This window comes from Scophthalmus maximus, chromosome 6 (genome assembly GCF_022379125.1).
Source record: "Scophthalmus maximus strain ysfricsl-2021 chromosome 6, ASM2237912v1, whole genome shotgun sequence".
Classification (NCBI taxonomy): domain Eukaryota; kingdom Metazoa; phylum Chordata; class Actinopteri; order Pleuronectiformes; family Scophthalmidae; genus Scophthalmus; species Scophthalmus maximus.
In genome coordinates, this window is record NC_061520.1 from 27,190,099 (window position 1) to 27,213,075 (window position 22,977).

The window sequence follows — 22,977 nt, forward strand, 5'->3', positions numbered from 1 at the left end:
TGGACTGTATTAAAAAATGAAATTTCTTTACTAAAAAAAAATCCATTGAACAGATTAAAAAATAGCCATGTCAGAAATTTCAACATACTTATGTCTGACTTATTTTAGCCCCGTGTTATATTTCACTATTTGCTGTTTTTTTTTTAAATTTATTGTCTTTTTGTCTTTTTTGTTAAACTATTGTTATTAATTTTACTGATGTGGTTTTAATATTATATGGTACCTTAATAATATGTGTTTAGGTTAAAACGTTTTTCAAGCTGTCATATTAATATTAACATTTACACATTTCTGTAGGAGGTAGTTCACTTGTTATGTAAAAACAAAATATCAGTTGCCGTATGTGAGCATTTTCTTTGTATGTGTTTTTGTAACATGGTCATTTAAATAAAGTTTATATATTATTTAAAAAACTCTGACCTTCCTATAACGATAGCTGTCAATCAAGGCACAAGGACACGTGTGGGTGTGACCGTGTTGAAAGCAACTGACCAATCATAGGACAACCAGTGCTTCCCTTGGTTTCCACACCAAAATGTCAAAAGACAGTTTAATCTGCGCGAGCAGAATTCGACTTCAAGAGCAGTTACCTGCAGAGCGTGTATATGCCTTCCACCGCTCGCAAAGCAGAAACTCGTGGGTGCGTGGTGGCTGCTCTGTTTTATACACGCAGGTGCCAGTTTCACGCGCACAGCTGCCTGTACAACTTTTGATTGTTGTATTGGTGCGCAAAGACTAATATTTTGGCGTGTGAAATTATATAATTTGCTTGTTGAGCATGTTTTATCGCACTCGCGAGATATGACACAAATCTTACGCCATATGTGACCAACTGTTGTTGATCTGTTGGTCAGTAAAAGGAATTTTATCTTAATGGTGTTTTGGAAGTTTTACATTATTTTCACATTATCAGGATTTAACAGAGCAGGACCGAAATCAACAGAAAAAACTGTTTTAATTAAAGAATACAAAAAGGAGACTCACAGTCTTTCAGGTAGGAAACATCTAACAAAAGAAATCCATGAAGAAAAAACACTGGGAACCAAAAACACCAGTAACTTACGCACAGGTATAATAACAGACCGGGAGACACAGGGAACTAACCAAACGAACTGACAAAGAGGACTGGGAGCACAGAGGCTACGTACACAAGGGAAGATTGAAGACAGGTGAGACACATTAGGAACAGCTGCAGAGACATGTGGAACGACATCAAAATAACAGGAAATAACAAACTCAAGATGATACAAAACACAGGGGATAACAAAGGTAACTTAACTAAAAGCTAGACAAAAAAAGGCACTACAAAACAAAACAGGAAACAACGACAAGGGATCAAGAAACCAAAACAACAGATGCACAAGGAATAGCAATCAAACAAAAGGCCACTAGAAACAAGAGTTCATGAATTTTTGTGGCAGAATAATGACACGCATGACCTGGAATGGAACCCTATACCAGCTACAGGTTTCCGGTTTCTTGATTTACACATTTATTCCTGCGGTTTGTCATCCAACCACTTCACTTTGGCTGTTTCCTGTTTCTAAAAATCCCTGCCAGTAATATTGTCCATTCATATCTGGTCAGCAAAGAATCAACTACTTAACTTTGACTTTTAGGATGGCCTGGCAGATGGGTCATCGGGACTGTTTATTTTGCAGTGTTATTATCTGTCTCCTGCATACTCCACTGCCTCAACTTGTGAATGAGTTTCAGGGTTTAAAATGACTCAGTGACCCAGATTAAGATTGTGTGAGGGCTGTCCTGATACTTCATCACACACAATGTCTTCTCTGCTCCGCTTCAGCAGCAGACAGTCTGACATAACTTCAAAGTTTAACGTGAAAAGGCCTAACGTCACTTAATGCACTAAAGCAGCGATCAATAATCACCACATTTCTCTAAGATATGCTTCGTCATAAACACTTCACACATAAAACATCCAAATGTAAGATAACGTCCATCATTACAGGATTTCGGGTCAGATCTTTTTCACAGGTGTAAGTCTTTTTTTATTTTAGTTATTTGACATTATATTTTCATTTCCCTTTGTGGAATGTCACTTTTACATGTCACTTAAACCAAATCGACCTGCACGTATCAGCGTTTCTTTTTTCGTTTAATATTTAAAACTTTATTTATGGTTCTGAGGATGTCACTTGTAATTACTGACTCCACCTCTTTCACATGAATGGCTCGTAACTGGACAGGAAAACCCAGGGTTGACTAAGACAGTTGATATCCAGCTTTGTGCGGTTAACCTACTCCGATTCAACGCGGGGTTAACAACAAACTTCAAGGTTGACAAAATCGGGCTGCCTGACTTTGAGGTAAACGGTATTACGAAGGTGGTTATGATGTTCGTCTGTCAAGTCGGCGTTAACTGACCCGGAGTAAGTGGGTAAAAGGGGGCGTGTTCAGCAGTGCAGGATCCGTGCAGCGTATTTCTCAAAGGAAGAGTGCACAGTGATTCTGAGGAGATACGAGAGTTTAAATAAGCTTTAATGGTGAAATGTGACTCTGTGGCAGCAGCAGAGTCCTGGAAGCTTGCTAACAACAGATTGTCAGCCGAGTAAATTCATGAGAAAAGTTTTTTTTTAAATTCATATTTAATCTAGAATCTTAATTAGTAGCTAATATGATTGAGATGTAAGGACACACGGGCTACAATATCTGAAAACAATTAGTATACTTGAATTGTAGTCTACACGTCTCCACTTCTGAAATCAGCCAGTAACTCACTGGTATGAATAAAGATATTCTCCATAAAGCTGTTAGACTGTATGAGTATGACTCTGGTGTGTTAAGTATTTACTTCATATCTCACACAAATACTCAAACGCTATTGGTGTAACTGAGCTAAACAAAAGGAAAACATCTGTTCCCAACTGTTAGAAATGACTTGTTTAAGTATGAATCTGTAATGCACCTGAAGCTGCTTTGATCAAATCTTCATTCAGCTTCAGTCTTTATCCAACTATAAAAAGGTTCCACCTCTGTGTTGCTCTATGTAAACATGGATCAAAAAGCTAAAGGAAAGTAAGAACAAAAAGTCACAATTCAGTGATGCAGCACAGAAGCTGAACTACATTGAACTTCCATATTTCTAGTCTAGGTGCTACTGTAGGTTTTACATGTCACATAAAGACCTGCAGATTAGAATCAAATCAATGATAAATGTCTCTTTTTTTACTGTATTTCAAATGAGCATCTTAAATGAGTGTAAAAATTGCAGGTGCAGAGCAGAAGAGTTTTCTAAAATCCTTGCTTCGTAGTACAGGCCTCTGGCTCTGTAAATTGAAAAACAAATAGCTTGGGTCGCACCAACAACACTGTGAGTGCAGTTTGTAAACATCAAGCATTGACATGCTAAGAGACAAGCTGGGTGGTGCTGCAACTCAGGGCTTTTGGCCTAGTGGTTAGCGAGTCGGTCTCCCACACCCGAGGTCGCAGGTTCACAACAAACCACAAAATCACAACAACAACGAGAAAACAAGCTTTCTTCAAAATTCCTTACTGCCCCTTCGATCTACGATTCAAACATCTTAAGTTTTTTTTTGCTTAAGTTTTTCTACAAAAGTTGCACCTAAGTTCTTTATAAAAAAGCTTTCATCAAGGAAGAAAAAAAGTGTTGTATTTTATAAGCTTCTAATGATTAATCAGTGTTCCCTGCTCAACATTAGGTATCAACACCATTAAAAATTCTGAATTGTTACTTTGGTCGAATGTAGAACACCTACCTCCACCAAGGACGAACAATCTTACTCATGATTAGTTGAGTTTCTACTAGTTCCTATAGTAGAAATGTAAAAGAAAAAAGGAAGTGGTCTGATAAACTTAATTATTTATTTGTTATAAAACATAGTCCTAAACAAGGGAAAATCTAGATCAGTGCTCTATTCCCTGCAAATAACAAATCTGTTTTCAACATTAAAGGAAGTAAAAAAAAAAATCCTGGAACTTAATCCATAGCTGCACCAACATTTCATGGGCTCTTCCCAGGCACCATCCCTCCACCAAGTTTGATGTAAACCAGTTCATTAAGTTGATGTAATCCTGCTGATAAAAAAAAACAACCTCCTTGGCAGAGAGAATCAATTATTTCCACCTTAACAGTGAAATCCCTGAATATAATGTCTGTATGGATTCAGTGGGAGTTTTGCACAGTGTGAAGGACAGTGATTCAGGAAGCGTCTGTGGTGTCTAACAAAACCAGTGATGCACAACATACAAGGCTCTGAAGAGAGTATGTGTGTGTGTGTGTGTGTGTGTGTGTGTGTGTTATATTTTGCTGAATAATTTAGAATTAATTATTTACATTTTCAGGAGATTAAGACTCCTCACTAAGCGGGGCGGCTGCTGTCCCAGGGGAGCAGAGCTTCAAACTCAACACTCAGTGCCATGAAAAACTTGGACACAGCCAGAATAACAATGCAGTTGATTTTCTGATATCTGAATTAATTTCAAGCTTATTCCCTTTCCCCATTCAATTTTAAAATGTGAAAGAGATTAGGTCGTTTCCCCCCAATAAAGGTGCTACAGGCCTGGTGACGAAACAGCTAATTACAGGGCTAGTCGATGAACTACAATATATTACCTTATGAGCCAATGGCAGGTGCAAGCCAGCAACAATGGTTCCCTCTGTCAGTTACTTCAAAGGTCAAAAGTGTAGAAAAGGTTTGTTATTGATCAACAGAACAAATATACATGTTCACGGGGGCGGCTGAAATTAATCGTTTCTACGATGCATCCCGATGCGGAAGTGGACGATGCTGCATCGATGCAGTGAATGACAATAATCGATAATAGATTACTGCCGTTACTTGTCCAGCCGGACAATAAAGTTTTAGAGTTCAAAATTACTTCCCGTAGTAGCGCCTGTCAAGGAAATAGCGGACGCAGCTCAGCCAAGAATTGATGCTGTAACCGAGCTTTTATTGTCACGTCTGTACTGTATCATTTATACAAAATAATGACACGGAGACCGTCGTATGAACCAGCGTGATCCAAGAAGGAACAACAACAACAAATTTATTTATCACCGTCAAACACTACAGCGCATCCACTCTCTACTTCTGTTCTGCCCTTCAGAATAAAACCTCAACTTAAAATCACTCGAATTGAAGGGTATCGTTGACAGGAAAATCGTAATCAAATCGAATCGTGAGACCAGTGAAGATTCACACCCCTATTCAATGCTACCTGTACTTTTGTGTTCCATATTCATTGTAATGTTAGTCACAATCAGGAAGTGCTCTTGTCCTGTGATGTTTCGTAGTATACAGGTTACAGCAGTACTGTAATTTATTGCACCTTTCCAAAACATAAGGATTTATGTTTTGTTTTGATGACCATTTTCACACTAATAATGTAGATGGTAAGCTTAGCCTCTATTTATTTTGATTTATAATTTAATTTAATGTTAAGACATTTATTTTAACATTTAAATATTTTCTTTTATGAATAAGTGCACTATATAAACTAACATTTTAATATTTACTGTTGTAAATACTCCTGTTGTCTGCTGTGTTCAGACTTAATTGTTGTTGAGGGTTTTTTTCCACATTCAAGAAGTGTCCTTTCTTGGATAAAATAAAAGAAGAAAGGGAGTGCTTAGAGTCTGACTGCTTGTATTAACTGATGAAAATGTAGCCATGTTCAGTAAAATAGAAAATTGAGAGGGCAACGCAATGATATGCATCGGGATATCAAATCGAATCGAATCATTGACAGGATAATCGTAATTGAATCGAATCGTGAGACCAGTGAAGATTCACACCCCTGGTCCCTAAGCAAGACTCAACCCTAAAATTGGCCCTGTTGGCTGTAATGATGTGTGATAGAAAAAGCTCTGTGTATAAAAGCACTGCATGGATGTGTGTGAATAGGTGAATGTGTGTATTGGAAAGCACTGTGATTGGTCTAGAAAAGAGCTATATAAACTAAAATCCATTTACCATTTACACACAATTAAAAGCTTTCCAGCTTCCTGTCTGTGGCCGATTGGTAGATATTGAAAATGTACTTCTTCAAAGACAAATCACAAATATATCATAGATCTATTAAGAGATTTGTGCCCAGATAACTATATATCTGCATCAGGGTTGATCCAGGCATATTTTGATGGATTGGTATTGGCTAAAATAAATAACAATCAAATACCAGCCCTTCATTTGCTGAGCGCTGCTGTGCTTTGTCCACTAGACACTAGTGTGTGTGAATGTAATAAATGATCTGGCTGCAAGTGACAGGTAAAATGCAAGGATTTGCAAAGCTGCGACTCTAACTTTTCCCGTTGGCAAAAAGCAGCGTATCAAATATTTTGGCAGCAGCAATCATGTTTTTTCTGTGTGCCAGATTCATATTTAACCAACACTGCATATAATGGAAGATACAGAATGTGAAAGGCCTGAGATCAGGATCGTGGCCAGCTTGATAACAGTCTTCTATTTAATGTTTTAAAGAATAGCTCAGAAACTGCCCAATTATTGGGACGTGTCATTTTAGCAAATGTTACTCAAATAGGACTAAATATTGAATTTGTTAGGTACAACTGCAGCTGTATTTGCACTGGCAGATCGATCCACAGTTGGTCCTCAAGTGAGTAATATAAGTTTGTGTTAATGGTAGTGAAGTGTATACTGTACAGTAGCTGCTGGACAACAATGGAGCCCTGTGGCACAGAGGAATACAATATGTCAGGCTATGTTAGTGGAGTCAGTTCACTGCTGTTTTCAGTCTTTGCATTGAGATATATATAGGAAGATTATTACAGAGGTGTATATTTATATATGTATACGTGTGTATATAGATCAGGGATATATATATATATATATATATACATGTCTGCACACACATATATACATATAAGTATACACCTCAGTTAATAATCTCTTGATTCAACTTTCGGTCTACACACATGTCAAATGTGTAGCTTCCTAATTAACATATTAGTTCAGAATGCAGCATCTGTAGGTATTGACTGAAGAATGGGATTGGTTCGATCAATGCCTCCACCTAGTGTTGTTGATTTTCAATGTTAATGACCCCACAGAGATGGTCCGAGGTCTCTTTGGCCTCCTCCTCTAACTGGACCCATACTGAGTGTTTTCTTTGAACCCCCTGGGTCATTAATCCGTGTGGAAAGAATGAAGATGATGAAAGTCAAAGTTTTCCCTCCTGGTTGTGTTTGTCTACCTGCACTCTCTTCTGTTAATGACTTCACATGGAAAGGAAGAGTTTTAGTTTGAAACTAAACAAACTTTAGTTGTTTCCAGCTGTTTTTATGCGCACAAAAAAAACTGATTGGAGATGGAACATTTGGAAACACATTCAGCACATGAATGATGACTGGATGGTTTTTATCAACCAAACGTATAAACACAGGGCTGTTCAAAGAGCACATACCTGTAATGTGCTTTCCAATTCCCTCCAAACTCTCCATTTCCATTGTCCAGTGTCTGTCCATCACCATTTTTTCCATCATGTTAATACATTGATGGTTTTCCTTAATTTGAGATTTGATTTTAGCCTTGAATAACGTCACCTAACTGGAGTAGTAGGATCAGTGCCACGTACTGCTTATCGTAATTGACCTGTGTCCCAGAATTTTTTGTTATTCGAGTCTGTGAATCAAAGACAGAATCATGCTGGAGCAGTTGAGGTTTAATTACCTTCCTCAAGGCTGGTGTAACAATGAGGGAGAGGCAAGCTATTCTTGATCTGCCACAGTGAGGAAATAAAAACGTTTTTGAGTGCAACAGAGTCTAAAGCCATGCTAGCAGGTCTGACAAGCTATACAGCTAAATGCTGCTGTCACCATGCTTTCATGCTCCCAACGGCAATGCTTAAGCTAGATTTATAGGTGATGGATCGTATTCATGGGAGTCCTGCATTATGCACCCGTGTCATAGGATTTGATGTAGAAATGTGTTGAAATTTCACCTATTGATTTAAAAAATACAGCTAAGGCTGATGGGAATGTCATTAGTTAGCAAGAGTTAATATTACTAAACATATATTTAATTCTGAGGTACATGGAAGTTATGAGGTAGGATTGTCCCAAGAGAAAAACTCATTCGACAAATACTGTAGCAATGTTTGACCTGATGGTGGCAACAGATGAAAAGTCAGAGGATCAACCAATGCCATTGCAGTTCATCTTGAGGGGAACATGAATGCACATGCCAAATTGCAATCCATGCAGTTGTTATCAAGATGTTTCCCTCAGTCCAACAAACGCCGACCTCATGGTGTCGGGGATCATCGAATCTTCTGTGGAGTATTAACATTTACAAAATAACTTTAGGTATCAGGTTTAGGGACTTACGATGGCGTATTAGGGCAATTGTAGAAAAAAAACAATTACAGAGGTAATAAACCAAGAAAAAAAAACTTTCATTACAGTTTTACATTTATACATTTCTGACATTAAAGTGGTGAATTTCCGAGAAAAACTCTGATATTCTCTGAGATTAAAGTCGCAAATTTACAAGAAAAAACAGTCGGAAAAATTGTGTGTTGTTTTTTAAGGAACTATCACTTCAGGATCACCTTTCAGAAACCTCAGTGCCCGGGGGCTGGACATTTCCCTGAGCTACTGTCAATAAAATAAATCATATTCCAGACATCAAAATACTGATTTAGAAATAATGAAGAACGCATACAAGGTCCGATGACATCATTGCATAATAATTAGCCATGTGGATTTAACTTTGGTATAGACAGGGGCTGGTTTGTTTCCGCCAGCAGCTACATTTACACAACTTTGCCAAATTCCAAGATTTGTGGCAAAGTAAGAAAAACTGTTAGACTACATACAGACAACTTTCGTTTTAACTTGTTTGTAACAATTGACTATTTGCAGATCTCATAGATTTGTTAGGTTTTTGTTCTTAGTTTTGCTATTTTTTCCCACAAATTTACCACTTAAATCTCAGAGAATATCCAAGGGCTTTTTTAAGTAAATTTACGACTTTGATGTCAGAATTTAGAATCTTTTTCTACAATGGCCCTAATACGCCATCGTAGAGACTGACAGTGTTATACAGCCAAATTGTTATCAAAGTTAAAAAGGGACATACTTGTTCATCAGCACATATGATCTGACCCTTAACAACATGGACTCATGAAAATTTACCAAACGTAGACCATCAAAGCCACAGAGATGATTATAATCATCTGGTTATAATTTAGGCTTGAATTTTTAATTAACCTAAAGGTTCAAATCCTGATGTTACAGAGAGTTAATGAGAGTTTCTGTGTAGGAGGATGTCACACCCTGGGGTGGATGGGTCTGACCCCTGATGATAGATACAAGCAACATTTCCATCCTAACTTTTAGGCTAATTATCAAACATGGAGAAATCGAAGACTGCATTTTCTGCCCAAAAGACATTTCTACGAAGTGACCAAACTTCAAGGAATGATACCACCTGACATTTTTGTGTCATCTCCAATCTCTAATGAATGTAAGAAATATGAAGTTATTTAAACAGACAATGTGAAAAAGGAACTGAAGAACTTTTCAGCTCTTTGTGATTTTTAGGCAGCCAGCAATGAAATTATTTTCTGTCTTTTTGTTTAGTGTTTTTTCTTGGTGTTGACCCAAGGAGCCAAGAGTAATTTGAGCCATACTATCTGATACTGATGATTAACTATCTAACACTTTGATGAGAGTAATCCAGTCAAAATACTTGTTGTAATCAGCATTGACTGGCGGATTGTAAACCTAGTGGGATTGAGTCAGCAGGCCAGGATAGGTGGAGGCTTGATTGAAGTCTCTGCTATAACAAAGAGACAGCGGCGCTATATAGAGAGAAGGCAGAGACATCCCCACTTACACATCAAAGCGAAGATTCTGTTTCTCTTCAAAGAAGAAATCAAGAACAAACTTCCTCACGAAGTCGGGGTTCAGTGTGTTATCAATCACCTCCGTCCGTCCAAACTAGAAGAAACAGAGACAGAGTGGAGGGACATTAAACAACATGCTAATTCATCTGTGCATTTGGCGAGAGAGAAAGGCAACAAATACTGGAGGGTAAGTCCTGATGTTATGTTGCTTCTTTGGAAGGTTTACAAGTTCACACCTAGCAAATATGAAAAACAGGCACCCTCTATAAACCAGACTTCACTTGATTAGAGCAGTGGACAAACTAAACCAAGCACCTAAGCCATGTTAATGTATTATCCGATTATTTAACTTGGGAGTAAAAATTAGGGATGTCCCGGTATCAGGCCGATCAAGGCATTTTTAACTGATCGGGATCAACTTTAATGAGCTTGAACCTTGTCTTAATCCTTTGTTTCATGTCAGCTGCAGGTCTGGCTGCAGAGCGCTGCAACTGTGGAACTTCACTTGTGACCCGAAACAATTTACTATGGCGTTTATTTAGTTTTAAAACTCATACATAATACGAGAGAGTAGATCAACACCATCGTAATTTCTTGGTTAAGCAAAGTGCATCCTGAACAATGCATTATTATTATATTATTTTACGAGTGGAGAAAAGATTGTATCAGATTAGTATCTGATTGGTATCAGTACTCAAGGTTGCAAGATCGGTATCGGATCGGACATGAAAAAGTGGTATCGTTGTGCCGTGTCGGTGCACCGGAGCAGCTGAGTACGGCAGCGCAGGGCATGGCACTGCACGGAAGCGCAGGGCATGACATGGGAATTTAAGGACACTTTTTTGGAGTTAAGTGTGTGTCATAGAATAAAGTGCTCATCCTGAGTCCAGACAATGTGTGTGCTTTGTGCCGAGGGAACTCACCGAGGTAACGACACGTGATTATTAAAAATATATATATATATTAAAATACCATCATGGGCCCTTATAAGCCTCCGCGCCCTGGTGCACGGCACAACCTGCACCGTCGATACTAAGCCACAGCTACATGCTCAGAACAAGACAGCAGATGGACAAAGACTACATCCACACTAGGTTGACAAGATGTCCCGAAAAATTACATTCGTCTTCTCTGCAGGTGGTTGGAAAAAATACTAAACAGCAACGGTGACAATTATTATCTGACATTTTTTGTCTTGGACTGGCACAGATCTTTTGCATTACCACAATATATCATTTTGAGACAAGCTGAGAAACCCATCTGAAAGATATTTTCAGTGATTTACAATGATATAAATAGACTTTCATGGAATAAAAAACACAATTATTTAACATGTAAATGAACAGTATTTATTTCTCAAAGAATAAGAATACAATAAGAATACTTTGAGTTATATCACTAAAGATAAAGTTTATAACATATTTTGGATTCCTATCAAGTTTATATTTGTTAAATTGACAACATGATAAGTCAGACTTAAAGCTGGCTTCATCATGAAGAAAGGATGCCATACTTGTGGGTTGAAGACGGTTTAGATGCTGAAGAAAGAAACAAAAAAGAATGTATGGGAATGATCCTGCACTTCAGAGAAGTGTAGATTCACCAGCCTGTTAAAAGGAGGGAGTCACTGTCAATTTCAAAAGTGTTTCAAAAGAATCAGAGGAGGCAATGATAAATCCAATTGCTAGAAAAGCATTTAATGTCCACTGCTCTTGTAATCCGGATAACCCATATCTTAATACTATGCAGATATGAAATATACCTGGCAGGAAGAAAGAGGATTAATAAGACAATCTACGAAACAGAAAGAGCTTCCAAGTCTCTACAGTATATCGGTTTTGTTGGGAGCCAGACGTGGACTGAAACTTAAACACGTCCTGCCTCTACTGTTCAGCTGGCAGCTGCCAAAACACCCAGCGGTGGCACCGTCGGCCCCATTGCTCCTCAGAGCACAGCCCTTTGTATGTATTAACTTGTAAATGGTTCTCTCTGAGGTACAGGACAAAGAGAGGCTCATCATATTCCCATTGGATTTCACATCAGATTTCTGAGCTCACTCTTGCATCATGACCTTTTGATCCAGCATTGACAGTAGCTTAATGGAAAACTATCCAGCCCTATTTACATAGATAATAATACAAAACATGTACCAGAAAGAGGTTTGTGTCTTAGTAATGGTTCCAATGGGGATTTTACAGGTCAGATTTTTGGTTTGTTCGTCTGTTTGTTGGTTTGTTAAAGAATAAAGGAAAGTGGTGAACAAAGAAAACACAAAAGAGGATAATTGAAATTCACAAGCATTAAACCGCATTGTAATCTTTTTGTACCCTGATTACATTCTGTATTAAACTGAGTGTTAGTGGTATTTCTATTCTATGGTCAAAAAAAATAATAACAAATATTTAGAGCTCTATATGTGCAAAGAATTCTTAAGGATGATGACGGGTATTACTTAAAAACCTGACTAGTCGCAGTTTTGAAGTGTCTTGGCCAACAGATAGAGATAATGATTTCCTTAGGAACTGTAAGTCACACTGAATGACAGCAGCCTGGGGGTTTCATATGTGGCTGTTAAGATTCGACTGAGTTACGACTGCAAGGAATATGATTTTTGAGTTCAATTCACCTCACAAACCCTCATTGCCCATTGCCTCCCTTCCCCCACACTCCAGTCGCAAGGCTTCAAGCTCTGTCCCGAGGAAAGTCCATGTTTATTGCAGACCTTATACCAGATATTAAAATGTCCAAAACTATCAGTTACACTGCAGGAGAGCAGAGTTTGTGTAATATTAAATTCTGTGTGATGTTAATCTGGTCCAATCATTTTGTGCCCAGGGATATTCAATTAAAATTCTAGAAGGTCCGGTTGGAGAAATTTTCCTCTAGCAAAGGTCCGGGACCATAATGTTTAACTTGCGTTATGATTCAGTGCCATTTTGAAGTATGCTGGGTGCCTTATTATCAACAACAGACTGTGAAACCAAATAAAGAAAAAAGGCCCGCAATTCAATAACTTTTCTACAATGTTAATTGTCAGTTTTCATAATTAACTGGAGGAAATAAAAATAATAAGTGCTCTAATCATTTTCTCTTCTCACTTCAAGTAAAATAAGAAAAAAACATACGGCTTTGAAAATGTGCATCTTAACAGTCTCAGAACACAAAACATGGGTGGAGAAAACACTGAAATAACACTATTCTCTTACACTCATCCAATCATCATGTGCAGGGTGCGATTTGTGAAGAAAAACAGAGGGCGGATCACTCAATGGGGGGCTAAAACTTGTAAGGGCTAGCATTAGCCACTAGCTGGCTCTTAACGTGTCCGCGAATTAGGTCTACACACACTGCAAAGCACAGCACTTGACTGGCTGGACCACCATTACACATGCACAACAAAACAACAAGCGACAGGGGGAGAGAAGCAGAGCTGGCTGCAGTAGTGAATGTGCGGTGCCGGTTGTGGTCTGTCTTAATATAATACAGTGCCTCAAGTAAAAAGAGAAGTCACACTGTTACGGAAAGTCAGGGGGTTGGTCCCTGAGCGAGACAGCGCTTCAGCCCTGGAGAAAGTGAAACTCATCCCCTGCTTCCCGACTACGCTGGATGCCAAGCAGGAAAAGATCTACACAAGTGTAGTGATGGCTAATGCTCCACCAGTAAAATGGAAACGCCCCGTCAACATTTGCTAATCCTCAATAATCTATCAGTTTTGGGTTCAAAGTATTCACTGCATATAGAACATGAGTTTGGACAGCAATGGTAAATGTAAACTGCATCTTGACTGGACTGGTGACCGGAGGCATACAACCGTAAGGAAGAAATTCTGGTTGCTAGTCAGAGTCTCTATCTTACCCACATTCCCTTCTTCAGTTTCCTTTCATCTCTCTGCGGTCTATAATAAAGCAATTCACATTACGGAGCTCCTTTTAAACTTGAATAAAAGGTTTAACTATTTTCTCATGGCATACATTTCATGGTGTGGTGGTGTTTGATTATTGATTGCTGAAGGGTATTTGCATACTGATGGCCTAGTGCAATTAAAAAGCTTATATGAAATTGCAATTAAGTAAAATGAAAACATAATGTACATATATATAATATATTTATATATATTAAAGAAAATGTGTGCAAAGTTATCAACTGACCTTCACCTCTGAAAATCCATTTCAAAACGAAATCAGGACAGATGAGCAGGGGACCATCCATTTTTTTATGCCTACTTACAGTGTTGCAACACAGGGTCATAGCTGAAAAGAGCATATCACATGCAGGTTTCCAGTTCCCCTCATTTGCATTTCTTTGGACTCTGGGATAAAACTGGAGCACCCAAAGGAAATCAAGCGCAAGGATTCACAAGCAGCTCCTTTCTTACTGTACAGTAACAGCAGAGTTTCGGTTACATCTAAACAGTTTTCTATGTCCAGGCATCTTTATTTGTGTTCTAAATGTAGCTATGCTGAGGCTTTGAGGCCAGCATGTGCACATACACTCTTGATCTGTTCAAGGCAATTGGGATACTTTTAAGGCATTGGGGAGATGTACAATCAGCAGAAATCCCATCAGCAGAGCATGTGGGTTTTAATCAAGTGCAGCCGAGGCAGAGGATGATGAGCAGGCATGTGGACTTTGTTGGATTTGAGACCATTCAACAGCAACACCCCTGAGGGATCATTGGGTAAAGAGGAATAGCGGAACAGCAGGGGGATTTTCTCTGCTGCTATTCTCCTTTGTCTCCTTTAAGGGCTGTACTGCTGCACTCTAGGGCTTTCAATAGTTTAAAAGAAAATAGAGGCAGCAGCTTGTTGCATGAAATCACAAGTATTTTTTTCAAAAGTGAGAGACTGCATTGAGTTTTGGCTCAAGATCGTTACTGTTTCTCCCTATACTACAGTAGACTATTGCTTTGTTCTTATACTGTATATCCCTGTTTGGTAAATGGTAAATGGACTGTATTTATGTAGTGCTTTTCTAGTCTTATCAACCACTGAAAGTGCTTTTAAAGCACAAGTCATATTCACCCATTCACACACAATCATACAGCGCTGCTATTTACTGCGCATTTTTCTGTCACTTTCATATGCTGGCAGAAGAGCCGTCAGAGGCAATTAAGGGTTAAGTGTCTTGCCCAAGGAAACTTCGGCATGCGGACTGGGGGATACGAGGATCAAACCGCCGACCTTCTGGTTAGTGGACGGACGTTTTTACCTCCTGAGCCACAGCTTCCCTTTAGGTCCTACTTATACACTTGCAACAAGAAAGACAGGTTAAATTTGAGCTTTATTCATATTTGCAACCGTTAGTTTCAGGTTTAACATGGCCTTGAGACGAGGACTAATCAATGTGTTTGGAAAAAGCAATGCTCAGGTAAGTTTGCCGGCTGTGCCTAGTTATGGTTGCCAAGGTCTGATTGGTCTTGTTGCATTGAGGGTGCCAGGGTTTGGTACCATTGGGACAAAACCAAAACCTGCGCTTAGAGACCTTATCAGGCAAACCAGACCGTTGACAGCTACACTGCACAGGAGTACTGGGCAAATGGATAAACTACATGTAGTGACCTCTATGCATTGACATACAAAACCAAAAGTATATTTTTCGAAATATTGACTGCGTGATGGAACTTCATCAGTAAAGTAAAAAAATTCAAAACCTCTGGTAATTGAAATTTCTGGTAATATTTTAAAATATGTGCTGTGTGTGGATTCATTGCTATACGTTTTTACTTCTAGTTGTGCTGCAGTACAGATGTGTTTTCCTAAGCTTGCTGATTGGCACTTTTTTTCTTACATTTTCTAATTTCGGAAATACTTTTTCCAAAAAGAAGTAGAAAAAAAAAAAAAAGATTGATCCCAGCAGAAGTAAAGAACTGAACCCACAGTCTTTCAACCGAGTCGACTGCCGGTTGATCCGAAATCCGGAGGACCACGCGGCTCACGTATCGCCGTATCTGAGGACGGACCACACACGCTTGTTTCCCCGCAAAGGAGTACAGTAAGAGGCTTTATTTCTGGGCATAACATAGGCTATTTATGTGTCTTTCAGTAAGTTCAACTTACTGTGTATTTTTGTGAAGTTTGTACCACACCGCCGTGTCTTGTTTTATTGCTGCTATAATAACCATGTTATTATCAGTGTTGCTGGACTGTGATTTGTGTCCGACCACGTCGGACTATTGTGTGTTGATCTACCATCGTGTCTGAACTGAGCACGCTGTCGTCTGACAAAGACCAGAGACGCTGGGCTCACCAGCTGAGCCGCTGTGCCCCTGCGTCACACAGACCAGGTGCTGGACCTCAGTCATCATTGCATGAACCTTAATGCTGCTTTGATTGCTTTCCCCTTGCTTTCTTACTAACAAACATTTACACACACTCGTGGGTGCTTGAGATATTCTGGTCCGAAGTTAACTTCGTCCCGATCTCTCCTTTGTTAGTCACATGTTTAAAGGCAGCCGCCGTTTAACTTGAGGTCTCACGCCCCACCTTTCTCTGGCATGTGACTTATCACGTCCTCCATCTTGTTCCTTCTCCCCTTTTCACGGGCACACGCATGTGCCCACACACACACACACTTTTCCTTGTTGTTGTCTTTTCATATGATGATCATATGATATATGATTGGTAGCTTAGCTCAGACATTTGTCAATAAAAAAAGTAGTATTGATTTTACATTGATATTGCTAAAGTTAATAAATGCTGTTATACTTTAAAGAGAAGTTGTTTTGTGTTATTTTCATGCACATTGTGATAAAGGCTGGTTGACAGAGTCAGTGCTCGGATTCACACCTTCAGTTCACTCCATAAATGCTCATATCTACCAGATATGAACATTTTAGTGAACACCTCTAATTCTTGAGACTGAAATTGACTATTTGGTTATTGGTCCCTGTTTCCGAGTAGTGCCCTGTTGCTATTAACATTGATTAATAAGCTCTATTGATTTTCATAATTCATAATTATCTTTGATAATTATAAATTATTGCTGATAACCAAATTAGCCCAAACCAATGCACAACACTGCACTTTTTCTGTCACATTTATACTGTGCTGAGCCACAGCTGCCTGTTTAAGACAGCACAGAGGCCAAAGTGATAAGATGGTAGAGGGCAAGCTAGGGAGAAAAAGTGGTCAGAAACTAAACAAACAGTTTTAATAACTGTTTTAGCTGGCTAGCTCCTGACCAGATCTCAAATCAATTGAACACCTATGGGAGATTCTGGACCAACGTGTCAGTCAGTGCTCTCCACCACCATCATCAAAACACCCACTGAGGGACTATCTTTTGGGAGAATGGTGTTAATCCCTACAACACATTACTTCTGATAGATTTTCCTTTAATTTTTCCAGTCTGTAATTCGGTCAACATTACAAGCCTAATACACAGCTGCATTTTGAATAATGCACTTCATCACAATGTCTGTCAACCTACCACCACTGAAGAATTGCATCAAATATGGATAACATTCTGGTATTTGAAAACGAAGGTCCCAACAACGAAATATAACAACAAAAAAATTCTGGCCCCAAAGAGTATCATCAAACAGAGCATGTATGTGTGCGTGTGTCCTGGAGACAGGAACTATGCCCCTGGTCCACATTCACTCAACACTGTATTGCAGTTCCAGTCATTCCTGTCCAACATAAGGTAAAAATAGACTATTGCAATGGGATCACACTGGCCAGGCCAAGATGCCTCTCAGTAATGCAGTGATGCCTGCTGACAACATCAAGATGTTGACGGACATTGCAGTTGGTGTGATCCCATAGCAAGATGGTGTCTAGTTCTCTCTGAGTCTGATGGGGAAAGCGAAACTTACTACATGTTACGGGCACAAGACTATCCATTAAATGATATATGTGTGTGTGTTTGGGTGTGTGTGTGTGTGTGTGTGTGAGCCTTAAAGCTCTGAGGCAATCAAGCCAGCTTTTCTCTCACTTTGAGTCTGCTGCATCCGTAATTAACTTACGAGTGGAGGAGAGAAAGGAGGACTGAGAGGCAGACAGACTAGTGAGTCTGTCCCAGCAGATCAGAGATTCTTGTCATTGTGGTTCTTGTCAGCCACAATGTGGACACTAAATATAGGCTGAAATGGGGACAGGATCATTATTATTGTTATTCATCACAAGTTGTTGAAAAAGTAGGTTAGGACTGTGAGCCTCCTGAGGGATCATGTCAGGCTGGTAGACAGGCACTGACAGAAATGAGCTAACGAAGGAACTTAAATCATTTGACTCAATAACATGTTTCAGAAGAATAGCGATTCCTTTTCCAGGGCTGGACCAAGCCTTTTGGGGGCCCCAAGCAGGACCTACTCACTCCAAATTTACAAATCTCAAATTCTTAAACTTTAATCATATAACATTGGCAACAGAGTGTCACAAACACATGTAAATATGTGTAATTGTGTGTTGAGTTAGTGCAAAGAGCTAGGTGGATGGAAGTTCACCCCAGTGGCACAAACAAAAGCAAACAAAGCAAAGAGAAGACTGAGTTTTCTGACTCCACAGATACAAGGTCAGTGCAATTTTTTTGTGCATGAGAACAAACACAATGTAGATCCACCCTTAACAACTCTGCTCCATAGCGGTCAATAACTACACAGGTTAGCCTAACTATAGTATTAAGAAAAAAAATATATTTGTGTTTTTTGCTGCTGCTGAGTGTGTTAGCAGGATGTAAGGGCAAAATAATGAGCTAAAAAAAGCTAAAATTCACCATGGCAGCTCTATGGCACATTTTACACACTAAAACTCACTATATCCAGTTTTCTTGGTTCAAGTTATATTTTTTACTGTCAGATTATTTACCCAAACTAAAATATGGCTATTTTGACTTTTAACTTAATGATGTGTTCACACGCAAACATTACTCGTGCGAGTTTGGCCGTAGGATAATGTATTGCTTATGTGTGCTTACTATTATTATTAATGCTTATTCGTGCACAACCCGCAAATATTTTCCCGTTCTTCCTTCCACTTTCTCCGACAAGAATCTTCTGAACACACACGTAAACATAACTGAGACAGCAACCTAAGACAGGAATGCCGATGGGAAAGCCACACAAAGCGGTTGTGGTAACTGGGGCTAAAGACAGTGTCCAACTTCCTCGATCATTTTCTGCACATTCATCCTTTTCAATGATCACAACCAATGCCCCAAAACATCAGACACCTACATACTTTCATGAACTTGATGTATGGAGGATCTCAATGCTAACTGGCACTTGCGACAACGCGCCATGCGACCATTTCGCTCAAGTTCAGATATTTACAAACTCGAGCGAGTGAAGCGAATTAAGCAAATTCGAGTGACATTCAGCATTGCACAGGATGAATGTTAATGACAACCATTAACAAGTAGTGACATGCAAGTTGGAAAATTGTTTATAGATTATATGGTAGCTTTGGTGAAATGAAAAATTCACTGAGATGTGATTCTCTGTGGGTTCAGCAGGGTCACTTGAGCCCATTCATATCTAAATATTTTTTAGCTTTGAATGTTTAGATTATATGTCAAAAATGAACTAATCCAAGTGGAGTTTACGTTTTCAGGTTATCTGGGGGCCAGATAACTTAGGGCTATGAGGCTCTGAGCAGCTGCTCAGTTTGTTTATGGCTGAGGCCAGCTGCTTCCCACCTTTTAGCACAAGAGATTGCTATTTCTATAACACAAATTTTACACAATTTAAGACCAATCTGACATTGCATTTGCAACCCTTAATTTCCTGTCCTTAAAATCAGCTGATGTGGATAAAGAATACAGTAAAAATGCAAACCCAAGAGATGTTACAGAGCACTCACTGAAAAATACATTTATTTCAAAAATAGCTAGATAGCTAGGAGAATTGTGTTGGGTTTTTTTTTATTAGTTTTTGGGTGCAAGAGCAAGGCTTACAGATAGAAAACACAAACGCACAGACCAAAAGAATGTATCTTTTTAAAATTTCATTTTTAGACATCTCCTTTTGTTAAGTTTTTTCCATACTGTTTTGTTTCTGTCACCCATCCAAAATCTAGATAGCTTCTTTTTGGCAGAGCTGGGTTTTTTTTCTCTCCCCCTAAGTGTGAGAATTTGATTTCCACTAATTGCATCAAAAAATGCCTCGAGCCTAATCTTCCACTGTGTTCATCCAGCCCACACACTACAAGGCGGTGACAATACACACATCGTAAAGAGGCTGCTGACAGAAAGATATATACAGCACTACTGTTCAAGAAGACAGTAGGAAGTCGGCAGCTGAGTGGGACCTGAAAGCATATGGAAGTTTTCCAACTGTGGCTGTACTCCAACCTGGCAACCCAAGCCCAAACAAATCTCCCCTGCACTTGAATCTGCTAGGATTTATAAAAAATAAAGAGCAGCGGAAAACACATTTATCGCCAAACCATGTGGCTCAATTAAAAAAACGGTATTTCCACAGGAGAGGAAAAGCTTTGGGTCACTGCTGAGACAGAGAGTCAATGAGAAAAACAACGTTTAGGATGCTCCTCATAACTTCTCACAGTAGAGGCTTTTATGATATTACTCATTTGTGATGTTGTTGCTGTGATGAAGGCTTAAGAGTTTGTCATGCACGGTTTCTAAAATTGCGTTAGGATTATTGTCCCAGTCCTCAAAGCAACCTTACATTTTCCCATAAACTCACTCTGAAGTTAAAAAAGTGTATTAATATTATATATAATATTAATAAAGTATGTAATATTTGATATAGCGAGCGGAGCAGGAATCCGTTTCATTCAGTCACTGTCAGTCAAGATGTAAATTGTGAATGCCTGAGATGCAGACCGGAAAAATTAAGGAGAGACATATAGAATGATAGCTGAAGGAGCAACAAAAATAATGATTTGTAAGATTGAGATTGTAATGACCACATGTTAAATTCCAAAACAATATTCCATTATATTTAGCAGAACCTATGAATTTTAATTAACTTTCCTGGTTGCTGCTTTTATGCTCATATTTTTATGGAATAATTACCAGTTACCACAGAACAAGTGACTGCTCAATCTTCTAATAAAATATCAACATTCTCAAGCTGTCAGGATGGAAAAGCATCTGAAACTGTATTCTTAAGGTAATTTAACACCAACACAATTCATTGACACAAAGATATGGTCAAGTTTCAAGGTTTTCAATGTAAAAAAAACTGCATCAGTCCATATATTTGTGACACCGGCTTCCATTGAGAAACAGACAGCTGTGATTGTATTGACACACGTAGGGCCACTTTTCAGCCCGGGAGTTTCAGGCCCAAGACCGGCCCACTTTTTCTATGGTGTGGTGAAAATTGAATACACGAAGCAACAGTTCAGCTGTATTCAATTCAATTCAATTCAATTTTATTTGTTTAGCGCCAAATCACAACATACATTGTCTCAAGGCAGAGAGAAATGCAGAGAACCCATTGTACTGTCCCCGCATATTTGGTGCACCATCAGTGGAGTTGCCCACACATGCCAATGTCAATGCTGAGTTTGTCTGATGTGTGTTTCAGCAGCTCTGTGAAATACTTGCCTTTGGATTTTTCACAGTCCACCACAGCGACCAACTGCTCATAAATGGCATTTGTGACATATCTGACAATGATAGCACACTGGTCCTTTCATGTGACATCTTGGGTTGTATCAATTTGAACTGAAAACATTCCTGCCTCTCGAACCTCATCTGCAATCATGTCCTTTATCACCTGGCTGAGAACATCCACAACTTTAACAACAATGTCCTTTGAAAGTACAATCACAAGAGAACCTCTACCTTTTGCACCAGTGTCATGAAGCTTCTTGCTTTGCTCAATTCAACTGCTAATGTGCTGTTGAAGGCACAGATCATACTGGCTCAAAAGTATGACCAACTCTAGAAAGGTACCATGATTGATTGCAGTAATTTCTATAAGGAGTATAAGGAGCCTCTGCTTCACGCCCTCTGTAACTAAGTCCACATTTGCATATGACTTTTATCACTATGATGCGTTCCATCACCTGACGCTTCTTTTTCACCAGCTCATGATGTAGAGACATGTTTGCCAGCCAGAAGGCTTTTTACATCTGCCCTTTGAGCCAACAGAAAGTAAGCATCAGCACTATCTCTGTTGATCTTACTTTTCTCATGCTCCTCTCTCCGCTGATGAACATGTTTCCATGTTTTCATACCTCCCTTTATGAAAGGACTATAACCACTCCTGCTCTATGTGTGTGTTATCTAATCTTACATGAAATAACTTTCATTGATATAGTTCACTCTGTTATCCCCTCTACCTGTCTCTTCTGCAGTCATGGCCTCTGGCTCCTCTTCCTCAGTTTCAGGAGGGGACTGCTGAAGAGGTAATTTTACTGTATACACAGCTTGAGGTTGTTGGGGTTTTTTTTAATCAATATTTGCATAATATTAGCAAATTCCGTGATTCACTATGGGCGAGATAGGCTAATATTTTAGCCTAAAATGTTAATAAATGTAATAATTAGACTGCTAATCATTAGGCCTATATCTCTCTTTACCAGCTGCCACTTGGGTCTGTCCTCTCCAAAACATTTCTGTGAGTTTGGCACATTTGGCAGTGCCCTCCTCCAGCCCTCTTCTCTTGAACCTGGCCTCTTCAGCCCCTCCCGGCCTCTTTCTACTGTCGAGACGGTGGAGCTGTCGGTACCTGAGAAGCTATACGGACCCAACCAACTCTATGTAGGAGGAGGGGGGAACTCCCTCAGATGGTACAATCCATCTGCTGCGCTGTCAGGCAGAGACTGCGCTGTGAACTTTAGGACAAGTGAACTAACGGGACAATTGTCAGTTGTTGTTTTTCCGACTGGCCCAAAAGTGAAGTGAAAGTGAAGCGGCCCACTGGGAATCCGCCCGAATCTCCCGATTACCCACTCCAGCTCTGGACACACGGCAGAGACATACACCAGCAAACTCATCCATACTGCATTGTGAGTGCATCGACCACTGCTTTCCTGTGTGTGTGTGTGGGTGTGTGTGTGTGTGTGTGTGTGTGTGTGTGTGTGTGTCTTCTCTCTATCACTGTGAGGCTGATTGGGGCTCACTGTGAATGTGTGTGGATCCCCACTGAGGTGAGACTGATTTTCTTTGATGGCACAAAACACAACTTACTACAAGACAGAGTGAGAGACA

At 39.4% G+C, this 22,977-nt stretch overlaps 1 protein-coding gene across 1 annotated transcript in view; it reads right to left on the minus strand.

The window, feature by feature from the left end:
- The window catches only part of LOC118309994 (copine-9-like), a 171,314-nt gene that overhangs the window by 109,781 nt on the left and 38,556 nt on the right, over positions 1-22,977 (minus strand). Inside the window, exon 4 of the mRNA XM_047332947.1 lies at positions 9,843-9,946. Coding sequence (XP_047188903.1) covers positions 9,843-9,946 — 104 coding nt within the window. The remainder of the gene's footprint in view (positions 1-9,842; positions 9,947-22,977) is intronic.